At 35.6% G+C, this 21,854-nt stretch overlaps 1 protein-coding gene across 1 annotated transcript in view; it reads left to right on the forward strand.

The window, feature by feature from the left end:
- PTPRD (protein tyrosine phosphatase receptor type D) overlaps positions 1–21,854 on the forward strand; it is a 397,884-nt gene that overhangs the window by 200,221 nt on the left and 175,809 nt on the right. The window contains exons 8-13 of the mRNA XM_057723096.1: positions 548–559; positions 2,530–2,799; positions 5,530–6,111; positions 15,363–15,496; positions 17,960–18,104; positions 21,311–21,616. Coding sequence (XP_057579079.1) covers positions 548–559; positions 2,530–2,799; positions 5,530–6,111; positions 15,363–15,496; positions 17,960–18,104; positions 21,311–21,616 — 1,449 coding nt within the window. The remainder of the gene's footprint in view (positions 1–547; positions 560–2,529; positions 2,800–5,529; positions 6,112–15,362; positions 15,497–17,959; positions 18,105–21,310; positions 21,617–21,854) is intronic.

Below are 21,854 nucleotides of genomic sequence, written 5' to 3' on the forward strand. Positions count from 1 at the left end.
GAAAAGGCTCGTATTCCTGGTCTCCATGTCTGCGAATAACCACAAAAGGCATGGGTGTGGGTGGGAACAGATAAAAGCGCAGGCTTTAAGTTACAATAGGATGGGTTCCCTTAGGAAAATATCTAGCTTGATTTTGAAATTTTTGTCTGAGATAATTTTGTCTCCGTGGGGATGCTTTTCTCTCCTGTCTTTCTCTGGAGTGTGGGGTGGGAGAATATGAAGAAAAACCATTTCTTCTCCAAATTCTTTGAAAGCCCCTTGACCCTCTTTCTCACAATGGTGACCTCCTATGCTGCATGAGGCATGTGTACCTTCTTCAGTGGAAAAATTTCAAAATGATGCTAGCTATTGTTTCTAATACTATGTTAGTCCATGAGGTATTGCTAACTTTTTCAGCTGAGATAGGAAGGATTAACTAGAGCAAATAAAGATGTTCAAGTAGCAGTTGAAAGCCTTGATATGGCCTTTTTACTCTCTCTGTGTTTCCCTTGTTTTTCTCCTTTCCTCATTTCATTGTGTTCTGCATCAAACCCCCTACATCCCTCAGAGCTGCGAGAAGGTTGGTGTGTTTTTTACTTTTTACCCACCTTACAAAACTATTACTTAAACCAATAACAAAGAATACAAATGAAATGAATGTAGCTGCATTGTGGTCTTCTTTCGGTTAATGGTATGTTCTAGCAGAGAATGCCCTTGGCCCTGGCTTCCGGTGCTTGCTGGTGGTACCTAACTGTGGTGCATGGTGGGAGAGAATGAACCTGGGTGCATGGTAACGGGTAACACTTAACTCTCTCAGGTCCAATGAACTTGGTCAGTGTTCCTGCTTTCCTTCCTGCTCCACTCTTCCCGTCTCCTGCCCCACCTTTAATTTCCGTCTTACAAAGATGCCTGCTGCCCATAGAATGACTTTTTGTAGTTGTTCCCCTAATCCCAAGCATGAAGACTAAACTCTCCTCCATTTTTCTTGATATGTTCTTTGACACCTCAGAGTCTACACTGGCTCCTGTCTGCTTTGTGTAACCTGTGAATTGGCTGCAGGAGGCATGCTTAGCTCTCTCTTTACTTCTCCTATGCCTGTCATTCACCCATGATCATGGCCATCGCAGCAAGCCCTCTCGAATCCACGGAGGTTTCTCTCATCCTGAAGGACAGCCAAAAAGTTGACAGACAGAATTATGTACTTATTTTCTTGGGGTTTTGAGGTTGTTTGTTTATTAACTTATTTATACTTTTAATAATCACTTTATTATCCATATTTAAGGTATGCCCTTAATGATGACCTCTTAATCTGAAATGCTCATGGTGTAATGTTTTGCTAATAAAAGCCCAAGATGAATCCTCTTTGTCTCTTACCCTCTCCTTGTACCATGTCCAAGACACATGTCCTTAAACACGCGTAAACATGCAGATTATCTGAAGCAGGAACACTGAACTGTGGTTGCTTGGTTTTTTTTCTGTGTTGTGTTGCTTTAACGTGACCTATTCTCTTCGTGTCATGTCCCGCTGAATGGTTTAGATCCAGTGTCCCTCAATTTGAATGTAGACATTAAAAGCCTCATCCTAGATTTGTGTTGTTGTCCTCTATGTTGTTTTACCATAGATATGAACTGAATGGAATCCTGAATGTGAACTACCCAGCTCCCTTCCAGAATTTGCAATCCTCTCCTTTGACAACCTAGCTTCATCTAATATCTCCCTACTTTCAACCCTGTCCTCCCCTGAATCCCTGTCTCAACCCTCCCTTCGTGTTTAGTTCTATTCCTGTTATTTCCTCTGCTGCCACCGCCCTCTTGGATTCCAGCCATTCTCCCATCGTCCTAAGCACGGGCTTGAGACTTCACCTTGTGCATGGCTTGCATGACCCAATCCAGTATCTCTACTGGCATTGGCTTTGTTTCTTCTTCTGTGACTGTAAATCGATATGTGTATATATTTCTGTGTTTGTTCCAGTATTAGCGTGAGGTCTTGAGGCTGCATCTACTCTGAGTCTGAAAACAAACAAACTGCCCTTTCCGTGTACTCTAGATGATGTTTTCCAGGACTGGGATGTGACAGTGTGGTTCCACACATACACTCACATCACCTGGAAGAGCACAGCACTGAAGTTGGTTTTGATACTCAACATAAACCTGCTGGTGACCTTCCAGCCCCCTTTCCTGCATATACATGCATGCATAGACTCCTTGTTGTATGCATGCATGTATATGTTTTTGTGTGTACCGTATGCATGATATTTGTGTATTGTTAGTTTGTAGATAGTTTTTTGTGGGGCCCTTGTAGGTCTGAATCAACTTTTGTATGAATGTGTCTAAGATATCAATGACTAAAACTAAAAGAATTTTTCTGTGTATACACACACCATACTTGTATGGTCTGTATTATCCACAGTTTTTACATGTTTTGTTTTTGGACAATCCACAATATGTTTCAATTGGTTAATTGTGTCTGTACAGTGCATGTCATGTGTTGAATCAAGCCTCTTTTTCTTGCCTTGTATATTTTATCATCTTCCCTTGTGTTTTGTTCCAGTTCGCCGTGTCCCACCAAGATTCTCTATCCCACCCACTAATCATGAAATCATGCCAGGTGGAAGTGTTAATATCACCTGTGTGGCTGTGGGGTCACCAATGCCTTATGTGAAGTGGATGTTGGGGGCAGAAGATCTGACACCTGAAGATGATATGCCAATAGGAAGAAATGTCCTAGAACTGAATGATGTAAGACAGTCAGCAAATTATACCTGTGTTGCTATGTCGACACTGGGTGTCATTGAAGCAATAGCCCAGATCACTGTCAAAGGTATGCTGAGTGGCTCATGCATGGAGGATCTGGGTACCCTTAAGTCAGCTGACTAATGCCTCTACAGAGTCTGTCCTTGGAATTCTAAAATGTATCAATTCATTGGTCAGTGTTTCAAATATCATAGTCCAGTCATACCTGTGGCATCATATAAGATACGCATATCTAGGTAGGCAGATTTTCTCTTAAAAGTATTGACAGCCTACGTCATTATAATCATCAAAATATTTAGCCAACGGCTGGGCTCAGGCACTAACAGGGCAGGATGAGGAATGCTCGACATAGTCAGCCGTTATGGTCGGAATGATGTGTACAGGTTTTATGTTTATCCAGAACCTTGAGAAGAGGCACATGACAGAAAAATCCAAATACGTGTTAATAAATGCTCAGAATTCCAGAAGACAAAGGGAAAAAAAAGAGAGTTGAAATCAACATGGTCTAATAATAGAAGCTTTAAATTTTTGATAGACTCTACCATTAAAAATCAAAATGCAAATGTGATTATATTCTGTTTTCTCTTCATCTTTCACCTTGTGTAGGTGAAGTGCTCAACAGATATGCTTTTCTTGAGATAAGGGTACTGACTATAACCAAAGTACTATATTCCATGGTTACCTTTGAATCAAAGGGGGAAAAATGAGTGTGTGAGGGTACCAATTGTTTTTACAGTGTTTATAGAATTTTAGAAAACTTTCACAAAATGAGTCAGTCGGAGGGTGACTTTAGGTTCCTGCAAAGGTCTGGAATTATTGCAAAATGAACACAAATTGTCTTCCCCTTCTAGGAAGTATGATCCTAAAAAAAAGTGACACACGTGGTAATCGGTGTCATATTTTCGACCAAGTACTCATACCTGATATATACCATAAAAAATCAATAATGTGACATAAGAACAAGGTACACAGCATTTTCAACATTTAGTCACTTAAAATAGTAATGTTTTATTGCATATCATTACGGTATTAGGCATACTATTTTTCATATAATACAGATACAAAACCTGTACTGCATAATCAATGTGACTTAGCGAATCTAAGAGTATCTGTTAAGTATCGGTAAACACACATTTAATTAGTAAACACATTTAATTCTTACTGGCTTAAGAATATAGAAAGTATGTAGGGAAAATTCAGATCATATACTTCTTTGCAAAGTGCCAGGCCAGAATATTTAAACAAATGTCTTTTTATTATTATTTTCAGTAAAATTCCTTGGCCAAATATTATCATTCCATGGTTCTTATAGAGTAATATGCAAACATTGAATCACCTTTCCCATACTAACCATTTCAGCGTTAAATAATTGAAGGTTTACTAAAGACCTTTAAGATTTCCAAAGCAGGAGTCACCTTAAACTAATATCTTGTTCAATTCTTATCTTTGTTGTCCTGACTCTTGCTCCTACCCCCTCCACCACAAACATAAATAAATAAAACATAAGGGTGAATCTTGAAGGCAAAAAGTGAATCAAAACAAAAAGCACCTTAAAGAGAGAAAGGACTCATTTTCTCAGGTAGTCGTTTCACAATGCTTATTAAAAACCTACTCAGGGCTAGACAGTGTTCTGGGTATTGGGGATATAGCAGTAATTAAGTACAAGTTTGCTGCTCTTGAAAAGTTACCATTTTAGGGAGTGTTGTATTTTTTGCCTTTAAGTTGACAAGGAAAGAGGAGTACTAAAGAGCTGCTTTGAGTGTTACCTTCTGAGTTTTCTCTAAAAAGTCAGCTTGTGAGGTTCTTTCTTCCCTAATACTACCTTTCAGAATCACTGTCCAGTTGAGGCCACCAGTTTCGATGGTTTGTATTCTTAATTAGCAGCATTTCAAGTTGTGTTTTTCTGCTAAAAAGAAAGAACAAGATTTCTAAAATATAGATTTAATTGTACATGTTTGTCATGTAGTTGCAATCTGATATTACTGATGTTGGATATAGAATACATATTATGACAATAAAATACTTGAAAAAGTGATTTGTGAATAGACTTTAATTTAGCTCCTTTAGCATATTTTGAATATTAAGAAAAAAGCGTGCTAATTTCAAATTACTATTCTTTGTTACCTTAAAATTATTGATTAGATTATTTATTTAAAAAAATTATAGTAATGTTGCCTATGTCCTACATCTTGAAAACAAGATGGATACTCTTCTTTTACAGCAATTTAGTACCATTTCATTATATTTAAAATTTTGTTCTTTTCAATGTTTATTGGCATTTAGTTATATCATGTTTTTGAAGCAAGGGTCTCATTGGCCAGGCTTTTGGTTATAGTAAATGTAATAATTGGAACTAATGTCTTCTGCGGGTGCCGGATACATTCTAAGAGCATTAGTGGATTAGCTCATTAATCTTCACCGCAAACTCATGAAATACAGTTACCCAACTGTATAGTACAATTCCAATTATCCATTTTTTCTTATTTTTCATATAAGAAAACTAAAGCAAAGAGAAGTTAAGCAACGCATCCAGGATCTCATAGCTAATAAGTGGTGAATTTGGATACAAGCCCCAAAATACAATGCTAAATGATACACTTGTAGTAAACTGGGATCTGTCACCTAAGCATATCTTACGGTACTTCCCGACCACTTAGAAAACTGTGCTTTGCTATGATTTCATCTAATTAAATCTCTGCTAGATACATAATTCTGTCATTCTTATGGTAGAGTTTATGGATTCTTGTGATTTCTTGAAAGTGGTGGGTATTCATTGTCTTTTCTTCCTCCCTGTAAGCCTTACCCAAACCTCCAGGAACGCCTGTCGTGACTGAGAGCACAGCTACAAGCATCACACTGACGTGGGACTCTGGGAACCCTGAGCCTGTCTCTTATTACATCATTCAGCATAAACCTAAACATTCTGAGGAACCTTACAAAGAAATTGATGGGGTGGCGACCACACGCTACAGTGTCGCTGGACTAAGTCCCTACTCGGATTACGAATTCAGAGTTGTTGCTGTCAATAACATCGGGCGGGGGCCTCCCAGTGAGCCTGTGCTAACACAGACCTCAGAGCAAGCGCCATCCAGTGCCCCGAGGGATGTCCAGGCGCGGATGTTGAGTTCAACCACCATCTTGGTACAGTGGAAGGAACCTGAAGAGCCAAATGGACAGATTCAAGGATACAGAGTTTATTACACAATGGACCCCACTCAGCATGTCAACAACTGGATGAAACACAATGTAGCTGACAGCCAAATCACTACTATTGGCAACTTAGTGCCCCAGAAGACGTATTCTGTCAAAGTCCTGGCTTTTACCTCAATTGGAGATGGTCCTCTTTCAAGTGACATACAGGTCATTACTCAGACAGGAGGTAAGTCTGCTTCTGGATGGGGAGTAGGGTGGAAGGGAGGAGTTGGTACTAAGAAATGGCAAGGGCAGAAACAAGGAATAAAATAGTATACGTTTTAATTGCTGAGATTGAGAGTTTCTAAGTAAGGAGGTAAGGCATATGGAAAGGAACAGGCATGTACACTGAAAGACTATAAATAATACAGTCCCTTTAAAAGGGGGATGCATTTAGCATCCTTTTTGCTTCTGATTGAAATATGGTTGCTGTACAATATTATATAGGGTTCAAGTGTACAATGTAGTGATTCAAAATTTTAAAGGTTATGCTCCATATATAGTTATTATAAAATATTGGCTATATTCCCCATGTTGTACGGTTTATCCTTGCAGTTTATTTTATACCTAATACTTTGTACCTCTTATTCTCCTACCTCTATACGTAGCATCCTTTCTTTTTAATTTGTACCCAAATGACTTGAAGACGTTTTTCAGGAGACAGATGAATGCATCCCCTATGCAGCACTTTGAGGAAAGAAGAACTATGCTTCTTTATATTCGCAACTCTGATAGAATAGTCCCCAAATTTCTTTAATTTGTGAAGGAGTGGATGGTTCAAGATAAAATTAAAAATAGAACCATTTGTCAGGGGGCCTTGGATATTTAAATGGCTTATATTTGCCAAGAAGCAACTTGCTTAAACATGAATATTCTCTTAATTTTTTTGATTTTTTTTTTTTTTTTTTGTATGGCCTCAGGAGTAAAGAAAGACAGTTACCAAGATCTAAGATCAAACTTTGGGGCCTTATTCACCCATTTTCCTGGGTATTAGAGCAAACACCAAACTATTTTATGAAGAAAAACTTAGCCCTTCCAATAGTTTTATTTGCATAAGAGGATATCAGACTTCTGTTGTCTTGGATTAAGAGTGATCAGTTTTGTCGTGGGATGGGAAGAGTTTTCTTCTTAAGTTTATTCTTGAATATCTGAGAGCTATTCGTTTGACTCCTTATTGTGTTGGTACCTCTTGCATTAATCTGTGAGTGTTTTGATGGCATGCCATTGGCTGGTTCTGATGGTATCTGTAATCTGTAGACATAACTCATAGGTAATCCTGGGAATGAGTTAATAAATCATCTCAGGTGTCAGAACTAGATAAACTTATGTTTAACCACTGACTTGTTTTGATGTTGTGGGCTTTGTGCATCTTGTAGCTGCGAACATTTACCTAATTTGCCTTGGCTACTAGAAATCTCAGAGCATGTTTACAGCTTGCCTGGCTTTATTTTATTTTCATACTGTTATTTGGTTCTTAATGGTTTGTTCATGGATTTATCACTTTTTCTAATATCAAAAAATTAACTATACAGTGTTTTATCATAATTATACTGAAAATTATCCATATACTTTCCTTATTTGGCTTTTTCAGTTCTTCTGTATTTATTTGTTATATTAACATGCATAAATATATTGTAGATTAATTTTTCCATAAGTTTCTCATTGGAAAATGTAGAAATCAGTGAATCTTGTTCTTTTTCTTACCTGAAAGTAGTCAACTGTTAAGAGATTATTTTTTTAATTATACTATTTTAACAGCTTCATAAAGATTAAAATATATAAGAAAGTATATAGGAAGAGTATATACCTGTACTCCACTTTTAGGTTTTTGGATTTTTCAGCTTTGATATTTTAAAAATCCCTGATCTTGGAGTAACGTTACCAGGGTTTGAATCCCACACTACCATTTTTAGCTCCAAAACCTTGGACAAATGACTTAATTTCTCTGAACTTCAGTTTTCTCATCTAAAATAATAACCACCTTATAGAGTTTAGGGGTAGTAGTTTTTTCCTAGGGCTGCCATACAAAATACCACTTACTGGGTGGCTTAATAAACAACAGGAGTTTATCATCTTTCAGTTCTAGTGACTAGAAGTTTGAGAACAGAGTGTCAGCAGGATTGGGTCCTTCTGAGAGCTATGAGGGAGGTGCTGGCCTCCCACCCAGCTTTTGGTGGTTTGCTGGTAATCTTGGCTGTTCCTTGGCTTGTGGAAGCATCACCCTGATCTCTGCCTTCACTGTCCCATGGTGTTCTCCCTGAGCGCATGTCTCTGTCACCAAATTTCCCTTTTTCTTAAGATACCAGTCATAATGGATTCGGGCCCAACCTAATGATACCATCTTGGCTGATTACATTTGCAGCAATCCTATTTCCACAGAAGGTCATTTTCTGAGGTTCTTGGTGTTAGGAATTCAACACGAATTTTTGCGGGACACACATCAACCTGTAACAAGGCTGCCGATTAGATAATGGATAAAAATATTTTTTAACTTCAGTAATATATCGTCATCATCATCATCATCATAACTGACATATGCTGGATGCTCTGCTACTAGGTATATTAATTCCTACTACTCAGTTAGCTAGATGTGGAATTATCTCATTGCCGTGAGTAAATTGAGGATTGATGAAGGTTAAAAGATTCAGGAACTTCCTTTGGGTCATAGGTTATTAAGTGGACACTCTACGTACTTTTAGGCACCATTGTCTTTTAAATTAATAATTTGTTAATGTCTTATTTATTTGATGCCTACTAGGTTTTTGTGCCCACTAGTCACTAAATAAATGAATAGAAGCAGGAAACGCAGGGTGTCATGTATTCATATCTCTGTTTAAGAATTATATATGATTTACTTTTGAAATATTTGAGGTGGCTATTAGATTACTCCAGTAAGAAGTACATTAAACCATTTAGATATTTTAGAAAAATAAGTTTATCTAAAAGAAGTAGAAGGAATACCTTTTTTGTAGAAAGTAATTATACTCAGTCACTAAGTTTGGTTCTTAATTTTCTAACTACAAATTTAAACATAAAAATCTGTAGTGTTTCATAATTTTATTTTCTTATGACAGAAGGATTTAGCTATCTAAGAAACCAAATAGTTCCTGAAACTAAATTCAACCAAAACATAAGAATCCTTGAGAATCCTGGGAATCCTTATATTTAGAACACAGAATGACAGACAGTAATGCTTTTGGTCACAGTTTAATGAAAGATATAGAACTGATGTTTAAATAGACCATATTTTGATTTTCTATATTACCAGGGGACATAATGTAATGTAAATCGTAGCTCAGCGAAGGTAATATTGTGACAGGAGCAATTGAGTTAATGTGATCCAGGGACTCCGGGCCTAAAGAAAAAAATCTAGATGAATGGGTCACAGATGCATTAAAATAGCTTTTCTCAATCTCTGTTTAACTTTTTTTACATTAAGATATTTCCAAGAACCTTCCATAATAGTTGTAATTTTAATACCCATTGATTGAGAAGATATATAATGACATAATGAGTTGTGCCTGCCAAGATCAATAGGCTAAGAAAACCTTCCAAAATGGCACAATGATTTGATCTGTTCTCTGGGCTTAATTAACAAAGGCCATTGGATGTTAGTGGACACCTGCCAAATACCATGATGTTAGTTCTGATATAATTAATGCTGAGCTGCTCCTAACTAGCTAATTCATAGGGTCACTGCTGGCAAAAACATAAAACCATTATGAAATATTCTTTAGGTTATATAAAATTTAAGTTTATGATTTTTACACTACAATTTTATCTTTTCCAAACCTACAGAAATTTACTGATCAATAACATGTATGGACTTCTCAAATATATTTTAATTTCATATACACAGAGATACACATTTTTTGTCTACTTTAAAGGTAGATTTTTAGAGATAAATACATTTTTAGGTAATACATTTCATTGTTCCCTAACAGTAATACTCCTATGTTTGTTTAAAATCAGACTGCAGAAACAGTATTTAAAAATAAAGTGAGTTTAAGCAGGACAGTATTACTTTTGATCTTATCTAAGTTTATTGTCACACGTATTGATATAAATGAAGAGTTGATGTAAATTTGTATATTTCTGGTAATATAGAAGATCAAAATATGATCTATTTCATAGTCAGTATTATATCCCCTTAATTATGAATATTAGTACAGATGAAAATATTAAGTAATCTTTACATGTTTTTAAATATGAAAAGATTTTGGTTAAAATGATTATTTTCTAGAAATGTGGGTTAATCTTCCAGGTTTTCCATAGCTTTAACTTCTGGCATTATAGCCACTGGCAACTAGTTCACCTTGAAAATACGTGGACCATATGGACATTGACAACGGAAGTATTGAGGTTGTGCTAGAAAAAAAATCTCTGCTATGAAAAACACATTCGGGAAGGATGTCTTATGTAGTTTTCTCGTGTGCATAATTATAGTAAGAACGTAGGGTAACTATATTTTACAAAAGAAGTACAAATAAAACTCTGATAAAGAAATGTAATAAATTTACATCTTAAACCTAATGCACTGAAATAAATGTTGCTTGTTGTTCATGCTATTTGGAGGCATTCTAAAGCTGTTAAATCCTAATGTGTGTCTTTTTTCTGAACTTTCTTTATAAAACGCATCTGACCTCTGATTCTTCTATGCATTTAATAGATTCTTGGAGAAAGTATTGATTTATATGTGCATGCCTTAATAGCATAGGTTTTTGGAAGGAAAATAATTATGCACATTTACTAAATAAATATTAATGAGTAGTATCAACTTTAAACATTTTGAAGAAGCAAAATTGTTATAAAGCTATGACATTTTAGAGACATTGTGCTTTAGGTTTCCAGAACTTTATAAATCATTTCACTACTATATGTCAACAGGCCTATATCAGCAGACTAGAAAAGACTGATCTCCAATAGCAAAAATTATGAGCCCCGTTTAAATGCTTTCTCTAAATAGTTTTAGCAATGAGTAAAGGAGCGCTGGATGTAAGTACAACTGTAATAAAATTTAACTTTTTCTTATTGCTATTTAATGACAGTTGAGAGTAAGATTTGTGCAGGTACTTGTGTATTAAGTGCTTATTTTGTCAATGATATATCTGTGGCACTTGCAAATCAGACTCCTTGTTTGAATTTTGTTTTGTTGTGTTTTACTACCACTATAATTCTGTCTGTCGTTTTTATTCTTGCTATTATCATTTGTCAATATGCTCAATACTCACATCTTAAAATACATACCTTATTAGAGCACTAGATATTTTAACAATAATGTGTTTTTTAGTCTTTTTGGTAATAGTGCATATTTATATTATGGTGAGGTGAAACTGTTTTTTAGCCATTTTATGTGTGCTAATCCCTTTCTCTCCAGAGATGTTCCTTAAAATTTACTCAAATATTGATCTCTTCTAATATTATCAGAGTTCTGGTGACGTGCAGATTTTCTTTCTGCTTCTTATTCATTCTCCATTCTCTTTGAGTTGCCTTCAGATATTTATATGGAGTATAGTAGTACTACTCACATATTTTACATTTCTCAATGGGGTTATAATCTTATTTTAGGCAATTGATAGCTCATATTTGTATTTCCTTGTGGACATTAAATAAGCAATCAAGAAGAAAGATATAACAACACCACTTTACCAAACATAAGGATTTCTTAAATATGATTTTAAAGAAAAAATTTGTGTTTCTACTTTCCTTTCCTCTTTCCACATCTAAATCCTATAGGTTTATGGTCAGCATTATCCCATCTCCCTTTTTAAATTATGTTTCTGGATGGGTTCTTTTTATTCTCCCATGAGTTTTCCAGAATCTCAGATTTTTCCATAAAATGTATCTTTGGTTAATTGATTAGGGAAATGCTAACACAGAAAAGGTCTTAGATAAAATAAAAATAAAGTATATATAGACAAACATGAATAAGTGAAGATAAAGGAATGTCAGTAAGTTTGAGGTGTCAAGACTGTGAGAGCATTAAATATATATACATGTGTATATATATGTATATATGGGGGGAGCGAGAGAGAAGGAGGGAGAGAGGGAGGGAAAGAGGGAGAAGTTGTATGGAGAAAACAAATATAAACATTAATAGAACATTTGTAGCCACAGTATTTGGTATAAAAATCTGACAGATGATGAAGTATTCGCTGTGTCTTCCAGTGGCACAGACAAAATAAATATGACAGTTTGGAGTCCACTAAAGTGTTTTCTTGTAAACATATATTATGATCATTAGAACTAATATGTTTGGGGAATGTATAAATAAATACATTAATTTCATGGCTTTTTTCTTTTCCTTTGACGCCTCAGCTTCATTGTGGTTGTTTCCACAATGACTAAATGACCCTGAGGAAACAGTATCTTTAGGTGAACCCACAATTCCCAAGAAAGTCTGAGTGGCGTCACCCTTAAGACACGTATGAACATAGAGCCTGATATAATAAAAAGATCTTTTAAAGCCCTGGTCCACATGCTGGATTTTGTCTGTAGACACATTTTGCCCAATACAGTGTTTTTCAGTTAATTTCAACTAATTCAATTGATTTCCTATTGTAAAAAATTAAAAGATTTTACCTAGAAGATTCCCATTATCAACTTCTGTTGAAAAATCAGAAGCTTGGGCAAGACCAGACCCCCTTTCCGCAAGGCAGCTTTCTCCTGGCCTTGAGCATCCCTGACGCCTTCTGGTGGCCCAGGCAGTCCCCCATTGACCCTGGGCCCGCAGGGCCTCCGCGCTCATCTAAGTCATCTGCCTGGCGCCTCTAGGCGTTGGTGTTTCCACCACAAGTTTAAAATCTAGTAAATTCCCCTCCAGACCACTTCAAAAGAAGAAGGTGAAAGTAGAGGAGGAGAACCCCGTTTGTATTATTCGAAGACACTCACTGTCCAGTCATGTGGCCACTTCTTACTTACCTTGTCCAGGAATAAAATGAACAGTATACCCTCTGAGACTTTGATGTAGCTATTTTATTATTTAGAAGGAGAGGACTCTGAATAGAACCAAACAGAATTAGAGAATTAAAGGAAGCGTGTGGCGCTAAACAAGGGTGAAACATTGAGACCTACCAGGAATCTGTTTGAGACAAATCAAAAGCAAAAAAGTAAACAGTTTAAGTAAGAAAAAGTGAATTAGAGTCCCACGTTTTCAGTCAGTGCCACTCCATTTATTATTAGCGTTAGCAGGGAGGAAATGTGTAACAAGCCGTTGTTATCCTGAGAGCAGCCCTTCAACACTGTCTATGTTTTCAATTCTTGACAGCACTTCATTTGATTTGGTTTGTCAGAAGTTCTCACAAGGTGTTCTTCTTGCCCAGGCTTGGGGAAGCTGGGGAGATAAAAAGGGAATAAAACTAGAGAAGAAGAATTGACTACACGCATATGCGTAGACGTGTGTGTTTTTAGGCTGAGAAAACCTTCCATCCTCTGGATGTTAGAACCCGATCCTAATTTCCCCATCCGTCTGATCAGTCTTGGCTTCCACTGTTGCTCCTGTGTGTGCTGTTGGTATTTTCCTCTTGAAAGTAATGCATTTTCTCTTTGTTTTGATATTTGTCTGATTGCTTTTCTTATTTCCCTCTGTTCTGCCTTCTCTTGCTCTTGATCTTTTATCTTCTTTTGTCTCCACCTCTCGCCTCTCAGCCTGAGTGATTGTGTTAGGTCACCCACTGGGCAGGTACTTAAAAAAAAAATTGATACCCAGTTCAAAAAGTACATTCCTAGAGGCATCAAATTAATGAGAATCTCAAGGTCTGGGATATAAAAGGAGGGAAAAGAAGATGAATGGAATTAGAAATATGAAGCAGTGATTATTGGTGGCCTTAAGCATCAGTCCAGACATCTGTGTGTGCACTTGTACACACATGCACAGACTTACAGGTTAACAGACCAGATAGAGGAATGAACTGATAATCAGAGATCCCAGAAACCATTGTAGATCCCTTTAGATTTTAATCTCTTTTTAAACAAAAGGCATTTTGATTTTAGTCATACTACAGAGAGATGACTAGCGAAAGAAAAGGAAGTAATGCATTTTATATCTTCAGAGACCTTTTCTTGAAAAAATGACGTTTTAAGTATTGTTTAAAAAATTGATGTCATACATCAGCTACAAGTTATTATTTGTACATGGTTTTGAATGTTCATGCTCATTTGCCAAAAATACTTTAGATATTCTTTTCCCCTCTGGTGTGAAGTATTATTCTTGTTTTTTACCGAATATACATGGGATTCTCATGTGAACTTCTGGGAATATGGATATATGCTCAGCTATGGCACTTTGAAACATGCCATAATACCCGGGGTAATGATGAAAGTATTTAATGGCCACCAAGGCATGGGTATCAACCAATTAGAGCAGACTTTGGCCAAGAACAGTGTAAGTCAGGGTAGCTGTGCTACTGATGCCCTGAAGCGCATTAGCCTTGTGTATAATGGATAGAGGACCTCGTGGGAGATTGGGGTTAGTAAAGTTTATTCTAACTAGGAGGTTGGGGTTAGTAAAGTTTATTCTAATTCAGCATCTGGGTAAGATGCTTTTAACTGGTTTGATGTCCCATATGTCTTTTTTTTTTTTTTTTTTTGTCTTAATTACATATGATACAGAGCTGTTCCAAATTGTCTATTGCATGGATTACATGAGTAATATGAGAATTATAGATGACCTCTGTTAAATTCCTATATTTGTGATAATAAGTGTATTCTATACACTTTTTAACTTGTGTAGTAATTTAGCTCCCTCTCACTGGGGACAATATTAAATTTACATTGGGTCTAGTGTATTAACTCATATGAAGTCATTAGAGATTGAAAGAATTAAGTTTTTTGTTTTTTTTAATTCTCTCTCTTTTTTTTTTACATCTTTTTAAAATGTGGGTTGGTAAGAAAAAATACTAATGATCCTGCTTGCCTGTAGGTTTTGTTAATGGAGTAAAGATGGGATTTTATAAAGCTAGTTGGAAATATTTTGAAACTAAACCGTAGTGCTAAACTACCACTCAGTTGTAAAAGAGCAATAGCTTTTATGTATTTAACATTTGATGTGATTTACGCAATATTTATTCCAAGTGCTTTATATAAATCCTCACATTTATTACTTACAACAATATTGTAAAGTAAATATTATTCTTAAAGTTGAATTCAGAGACCGATATATTCTACATTAGCTAATTCCACATCTGTATATATATTAAATCACTCAAGGACAGGGACAGCATTTACAACAGTGTTCTTGTCCTTTAAAGGGGGAAAAATGGGATTAAAGGAGGAAAAATGGGCTTTATATTCACAGGTTAACTTGGACAATGTAAGGAACCTAGTTCTCCGTTAAGCTAATACATGAAGACCCTGAGTGAAAAGTTTAAACAGTTAATGAAAGAACTTCTGAATATTTCTGGTGATGGTGAGCTCAATCCCTTGCCTCCCTGTTTTCAGTACCAGGGCAGCCACTAAACTTCAAGGCAGAACCTGAATCCGAAACAAGTATTTTGCTCTCTTGGACACCTCCACGTTCAGACACCATCGCCAGCTATGAACTAGTCTACAAAGATGGGGAGCATGGAGAGGAGGTAGGACCTTGTCATCATTCACTACGTCCAGGCACGACTCTCATTTTGTGTATTTGCCCAAGTTCTTATACAAGGTCAGATATGAACAGAGGATCTTGGTAGAAAAGATTTATTCATCAAAAGAGAAACCTGACCCCCCAAAAAATAGAGTATTTGGAGACTTAACGGGGGTAGGACAAAAGAAACAAAAAACAGTTATTGTCCCTATTGGAAATTTTTTTTTTTTTAATTCAGGTTTCCAAGTTACTTATGGAAGTATCTGGTTGTAAAAGAATATACTCCTTGAGACTTGGGGATTTCCTTTCTTTGTCTTGTGCATTAAAATACTTAAGTCACTGTTAATATATAACTAAGTGAGCTGAAAGGCTTTGGGTAGATGAATTTGTCTAAACTGGTTTCAGAGGAAGATGCCCCATAGCAAATGTTTGTTTGTATGTATGTATGCCAGTGATTGTTTGATATGAATGTGTTATGCAAATAAAATAACAGACTACAGAAGGCTAGAAATTGTTAATAGTTACTGAAAAGAGAAATAAAAATCAAATTGGCTGTCACATATATTAGCAGGCACGATAAGAGTTTCACATATATTAACTCAGTCCTTACAGCAGTGCTTTGAGTCACATATTATAACAAAATGGAGATATGGAAAAAAGTTAAATAATTTACCCAAAGCCTCATACTACTGAATGGTAGAGCTGGAATTTGAATCTAGACAATTTTCAGAATCCGTGTTCCTAACTATAGGATACACTGGCCCTTGGGTATACTTTGAATAGATTATATAAATCAATATTAAGATACGTCTAATATTATCAGAATGGGAATATATGATAGTAATAGATATGTTTCTTTTGTTATCGTGAAACCCATTAGGGAACATTAGGACAAAAAAATTGCTAAAACTGTATATGAAAGTAAGCGTATCTTCACAAAGCAAAACAGCTCCTAAGTTCTAAAAAAGAATAGCTTTCTTAAGCACTCACATAGTAAATGAACTATTACCAATTAACTTGTAGCTCATCATTTTGAATGCTATAATAAATTAATATGCTACTGTAAACTTCTATTTTATTACATCTCTTTGAAATGAGTAGATTCTCCAAAGACCAGATTCTAAAAGCAATGCTTTTAGATTTAGCTAATAAAGTTGATACAAATTAATCACTCATAAAGTTCCAGGACTGAAGTGCTGATATAACATAAAGTACTCATGTTACAACTGTTGGTGTTTGTAATAAGACGTAAATTAGCATTATTTTAAATACTTACCATTACCCTACTGAAAAACAAATAAAATAAAGACAGTTAAGAGAGTGGCAGTCCTTTGGAAATGCTAAGGATACTTGACTGTTGACATACCTATTCTGCCTTACAGTTGTTTATTTAGGAATTCCATTTTTTTCTTGTCATTTGGTAAATTGAAAATTTCTGAAAACTTTTGTATTTGCAAGGCAGCACACCCTAGGGATGTTTTCTCTAGTTTTACATCTGAATTCCCCTTGACTGACTTCTGTTTGTGTGAACAGCAAACACTATTTGATAAAACACCCTATAAGATTATTGATACCATTACTAGCCTACCTATTAGCATGCATTTTAAAATTTACTACAGGCTCGTGTTCAGTTAGAGGTTGACTACCCATAGATAGCTATATTTTTGCTAAAATGCGAAGGCAGGTGTTAAGCATGAATAAGAGTTGTAACATTCAATTTTTTAAAAAAATCCTTATTTCAAAAGCCCTTTATGATGTTAAATGTTATAGAAAAGTTTGTGATTTCTTTTTTCTCTTTGTAGGCTCTCTACTCACAAAGAAAGCAAGTCTTAAAATTAATTTGAAATCAACCTAGAGTAATGATATAGTTTCATATACCTCATCCAGCTTTCTTCAGTAACTAACATCTGATTTTTATCCCCTCAACCTTGGCAATTTCAGATCTCTTTCATAACAACCTCATATAAACTGTATGCCAGTTTCCATTGTTACTTCTGGCCATATTTTCTTTGCCCCTGTTTACGTTGCAGATGGTCACGGGAGATGAGCTAGACATCTCTTCAAATGGAATGTTGGGCGTAGGCAACTGTCAGGGGCGGTGTCAGTTTCTATTGTGGGCAGTGTCACATCAACACACGTGCCTTAAGGGTTGAATGCATTCATGGGTGGTGGCCTCTCACTCCCTCTTACCTGATGTATTTGGAAAACTGTGTCAGCATTAGATAAATCCCTGACTTCCTTTTTTCCAGTTGTCTTATTTGTTGTAGAAACTTGCCTTTTAAACTCCAATATCTTCATTATGTAATTCCCCTAGTAGAGTCCTTGATATTCACTGTTGATTCTGTTTGTGATATTTTGATGACATTATAACCCTAATGACAGAAATCTGACATTCTGAGCAGTGTGATAAAAATATATGCACAAATCTTAATGAAGATGATAACATTCCCTTGTTATTTATCCACAGCAACGGATTACCATTGAGCCAGGGACATCTTACAGACTGCAAGGGCTAAGACCGAACAGCTTGTACTACTTCCGTCTGGCTGCACGCTCTCCCCAAGGCCTGGGTGCTTCCACAGCTGAAATATCAGCCAGAACCATGCAGTCAAGTAGGTGTCTCTCTTTGCTTACTTTCTGCCCCCTTTTTTTTTTTAACTAGGAGCCAGCTTTTATCCCCACCAACAACCAGCTTTTATCCCCACCAACAACAAACCTGCTAATTAATATTTAATAGTTGGTAGTCTCTATACTAGCAAGTGTCCAGTTTGGGGAATTAGAGCACCGTGACCTTAGTTTTCAGACTGGGTCCAGATGACAGATCCCATTCTCCTACTTCCAAATTGAAAGACATTCAGAGAAGTTAGGAAACCTCCTTGAGAAAACTGCATAAAGGAGTTGGATCAGCCCCCATTTAAAGAATTATAAAGCTGTAAAGCAAAATTCAGGTTGAGAACGCTGCAAAATAATCAGAGGAGGGCTTAGCAAGCTAAAGAGACAGCAAAAGACCAAACTTTTATCTTTTTTAAGCACACAGATTTTAACTTTGCTGATGAACAAGTCTTCATGTCACTTATTTGCTCCTAGTTTGTTGTTAACTTTGCAAATAGTTCATGTGGAAATTTGGAACATTCACAGAAAATCTGTATTTGGACAAATTTAGGAACAATGGAATAATCACAAGTATATTTTCAATCCTAAATTGTATTTTGTTTCCTCAGGTTCAATTTCTTTTGGGGACTGTTACTCTAAAGCACAGTTGTGCTTATCACAATGGAGTGCATTGTGTCTAGGGAAGATTGTTTTGCATAAAGTATTATATGGCAGGTTGTTTTTGATGGAAAGTTTGGTGGCTTATAGTGCTATTGTTTGTTTTTTATTAATAAGTTTCTATAATTAGTCTATTAAACAACCATTTACCTTGAATTGAACAGTTTTATGGAGTTATTAGATTTTTTAAATATCTTATGTTTTATATGTGATTTTTGATATAGTGACATAGATATGTATAAAATGAATACATTGAATTTTGTAAAGAGGATGTTCTATTGACCTAACTTTTAGACCTATCAGCAAACATGAAACTTACATTTTTTTAGAAGATGAATTTCCTTTTGTATAAACAAGTCTTGCATCATTTCGTTTTCTATAGATACTTGAAATCTTTCAAGGTATTTGATGAAAAAATTCATATTTTTCCTCAACACATGATTGTTGATATGAAAAGTATTGCTTAACCCCTTACTGATTACAGCTTATCGCTATAAAACTTCCTTTCTCTTAAAACTGAAGCTGTAAATCAATGAAGTATTGGATGTCTCCTTTGAATTCCAGGAAAGCTAATAAGTAACATTGCAGAAGATAATTCTTAAAATCAGACATTTTATGAAAAGAAATGTGACACGCTTTAATATTATGTTTTGCACGGTTTCCAAACTTGACTCTTTTGCATACATGCACATATATACACATACAAACATATTTACATACAAAGAGACAGAATGGACTTTTTATAGCCACATCAGAAGCTTATCTACTCTTTATTTTATTAAAGTTTCAAGTGGTGCTACATATACTCTCACAGAATAGGAGGTCTGAAGGTAGGAATGTAGTGAAAACTGAATCAGTTTTTTAAAAAGAATTACAAATGAGTCTCTGCTGTTCCATGAACAGCTCAATTTATTATGAATGATAATGCGTATAAAGTAGTTTCACAATTTGAAATATAAAAACCTATAGTTGGAATCAATAAAAATGATGTTCTTATGACTTTGCAAATCTTATACTAAATTTACAAGGCTGTTTTACGAGGATTTCCTTTCTGTCTGTACAAGGATCTTTTCATTTTGATTGCCTCTAATGAAGAACACAAGACACATAAATTAAGAAAGACTGATAATCTTCTAAATAACCAGATACACCTGACACTACATAATATTAAGGCTCACAAAGTGTAAAGAAATACCCACACTACATGTTCAAATACAAAAACTTAGAAATGATTTACTCATTCGGCCATATATATTGCCTTATTTAAAAATATATAAGTATGCAAACATAGATTCATATATCTTATCCCAGTTCTTTGTTCTTCTTTAAGAATATATATTAACTTTAAAAATAAGTTATGTAACAGTCACATTGCTCTGTATTGCTTTTTATTTTTTTTTCAAATAATGATATGTTTGGTTTATTTGATGGAAAATAATTGCTCAGAAGGCGATTGGTTTATTTTAGAATGGGCAGGAAGAATGTTTATCTTTTAACTCTTACGTAAGTCCTACTTTATATGAATAATTATGTATAAAATGAAAAGAGCTATGTACAAAGTGAAAGATGTCATATCTTTTCCAGATGGTTCTCAGGGTTTTTTTTTAAACAGTTCTTTTTAATGGCTGTGTTATTGACTTTTTGTAAGGGATAGATGATTTTTATTGATTTTACCAAAATTTGCTGGTGGGATCTAGTTCTTCACTAGCAATGGTGTCTCAAGAAGAGTTATAATTTTTAAAAAGCTGGCAGCTGACGTAGGGTAAGTACAAGTTACAGTCAGAATCAACCAGCCTGACATTCCCCGCGGGTAGGTAAATCTCGGACTCTGCATTTTCATCCTTTATCGTTCTGCATGCTCACTGTATATGGGCTACGATCAACGTTAGGTGAACACGTCCCATTAAAACTGGTCAGAAGGCTCCGTTTTTCAGATAGTCAGAGGGAACACTTTAATGTTTGTTGGGCTTTTATTTATCTCCCTTTTTTAAAAATTGGAATTGGTGGCAGGGCATCTAACATTTATTATCACTTTTCACCCTTAAGAACCTTTTCACAAGTGAATAGTGGGTAGAAATTGCCCTCATTCTAGAATGCAGTAGTGAAAGCTTGAAATGGCATCTCTTAAACATCATCAGACTCTCATGTAATAAATCTTGTACTGTTTGCAGCTTTTTTGAAGTTCGATAGTCTGTTTAATAGGGCTGGGGAATACTGAGGGATTGTTTTAGAAGAAGAATTTAAATTTCAGGTAGGTAATTTTATTTGAGGCTCTGTTACCTTAAGATTTCATTTTCACATTCCCCCCACCCATTGTTTAACAGTTATTTTTGGTCATTTATTCATTTTTTGGTTTATTCATATTACTAAGCCAAGGTACATAAATTTATCTTTAGAAATTTATTTTAAGTTTCAAAGCCTTATTTTTGTTTTGTTGCCCTTATTGTTCGTTTATTTATTTTTGCCTTTTCTTTTGTTTTATCATTTTTTTTTCCAACCACTCCTGTCCTTTCACTCAAACCCTCCTTTAACTCACTACCAAAATAAGAGCCGTCAGCTCCTCCTCAAGACATTAGTTGCACCAGCCCAAGTTCCACTAGTATTTTGGTAAGTTGGCAGCCTCCACCAGTGGAAAAACAGAATGGCATTATTACTGAATATTCCATCAAGTATACCGCAGTGGATGGAGAAGATGACAAACCTCACGAGATTTTGGGAATTCCTTCGGACACTACCAAATACCTTTTGGAACAGCTGGAAAAATGGACTGAGTACCGGATCACTGTGACAGCCCACACAGATGTCGGCCCTGGCCCTGAGAGCTTGTCCATGTTGATTCGAACCGATGAAGATGGTATGTTGCCTCTGCTACGTCAGTTTGCACCCTCCTGCCACAATTTTGGTCTGCTGTCTTTTGGTAGGCTAACAGTAGTGCATTTTTCTCTGCTCATTTTTTTTTAACCTAACATCGCTGTAACTTCAGTGGTTTTTGCCAAAGACCTATCTTTGCTACGGCCTGGGCATTTTCTTTCTTTCTTTTTCTTTTTTTTTTTTTTTTTTTTTTTTTACTTTTTTAATCTCAACACAGTAAT

The sequence above is a fragment of the Hippopotamus amphibius genome, chromosome 2 (genome assembly GCF_030028045.1).
Source record: "Hippopotamus amphibius kiboko isolate mHipAmp2 chromosome 2, mHipAmp2.hap2, whole genome shotgun sequence".
In the NCBI taxonomy this organism is placed as follows: Eukaryota; Metazoa; Chordata; class Mammalia; order Artiodactyla; family Hippopotamidae; genus Hippopotamus; species Hippopotamus amphibius.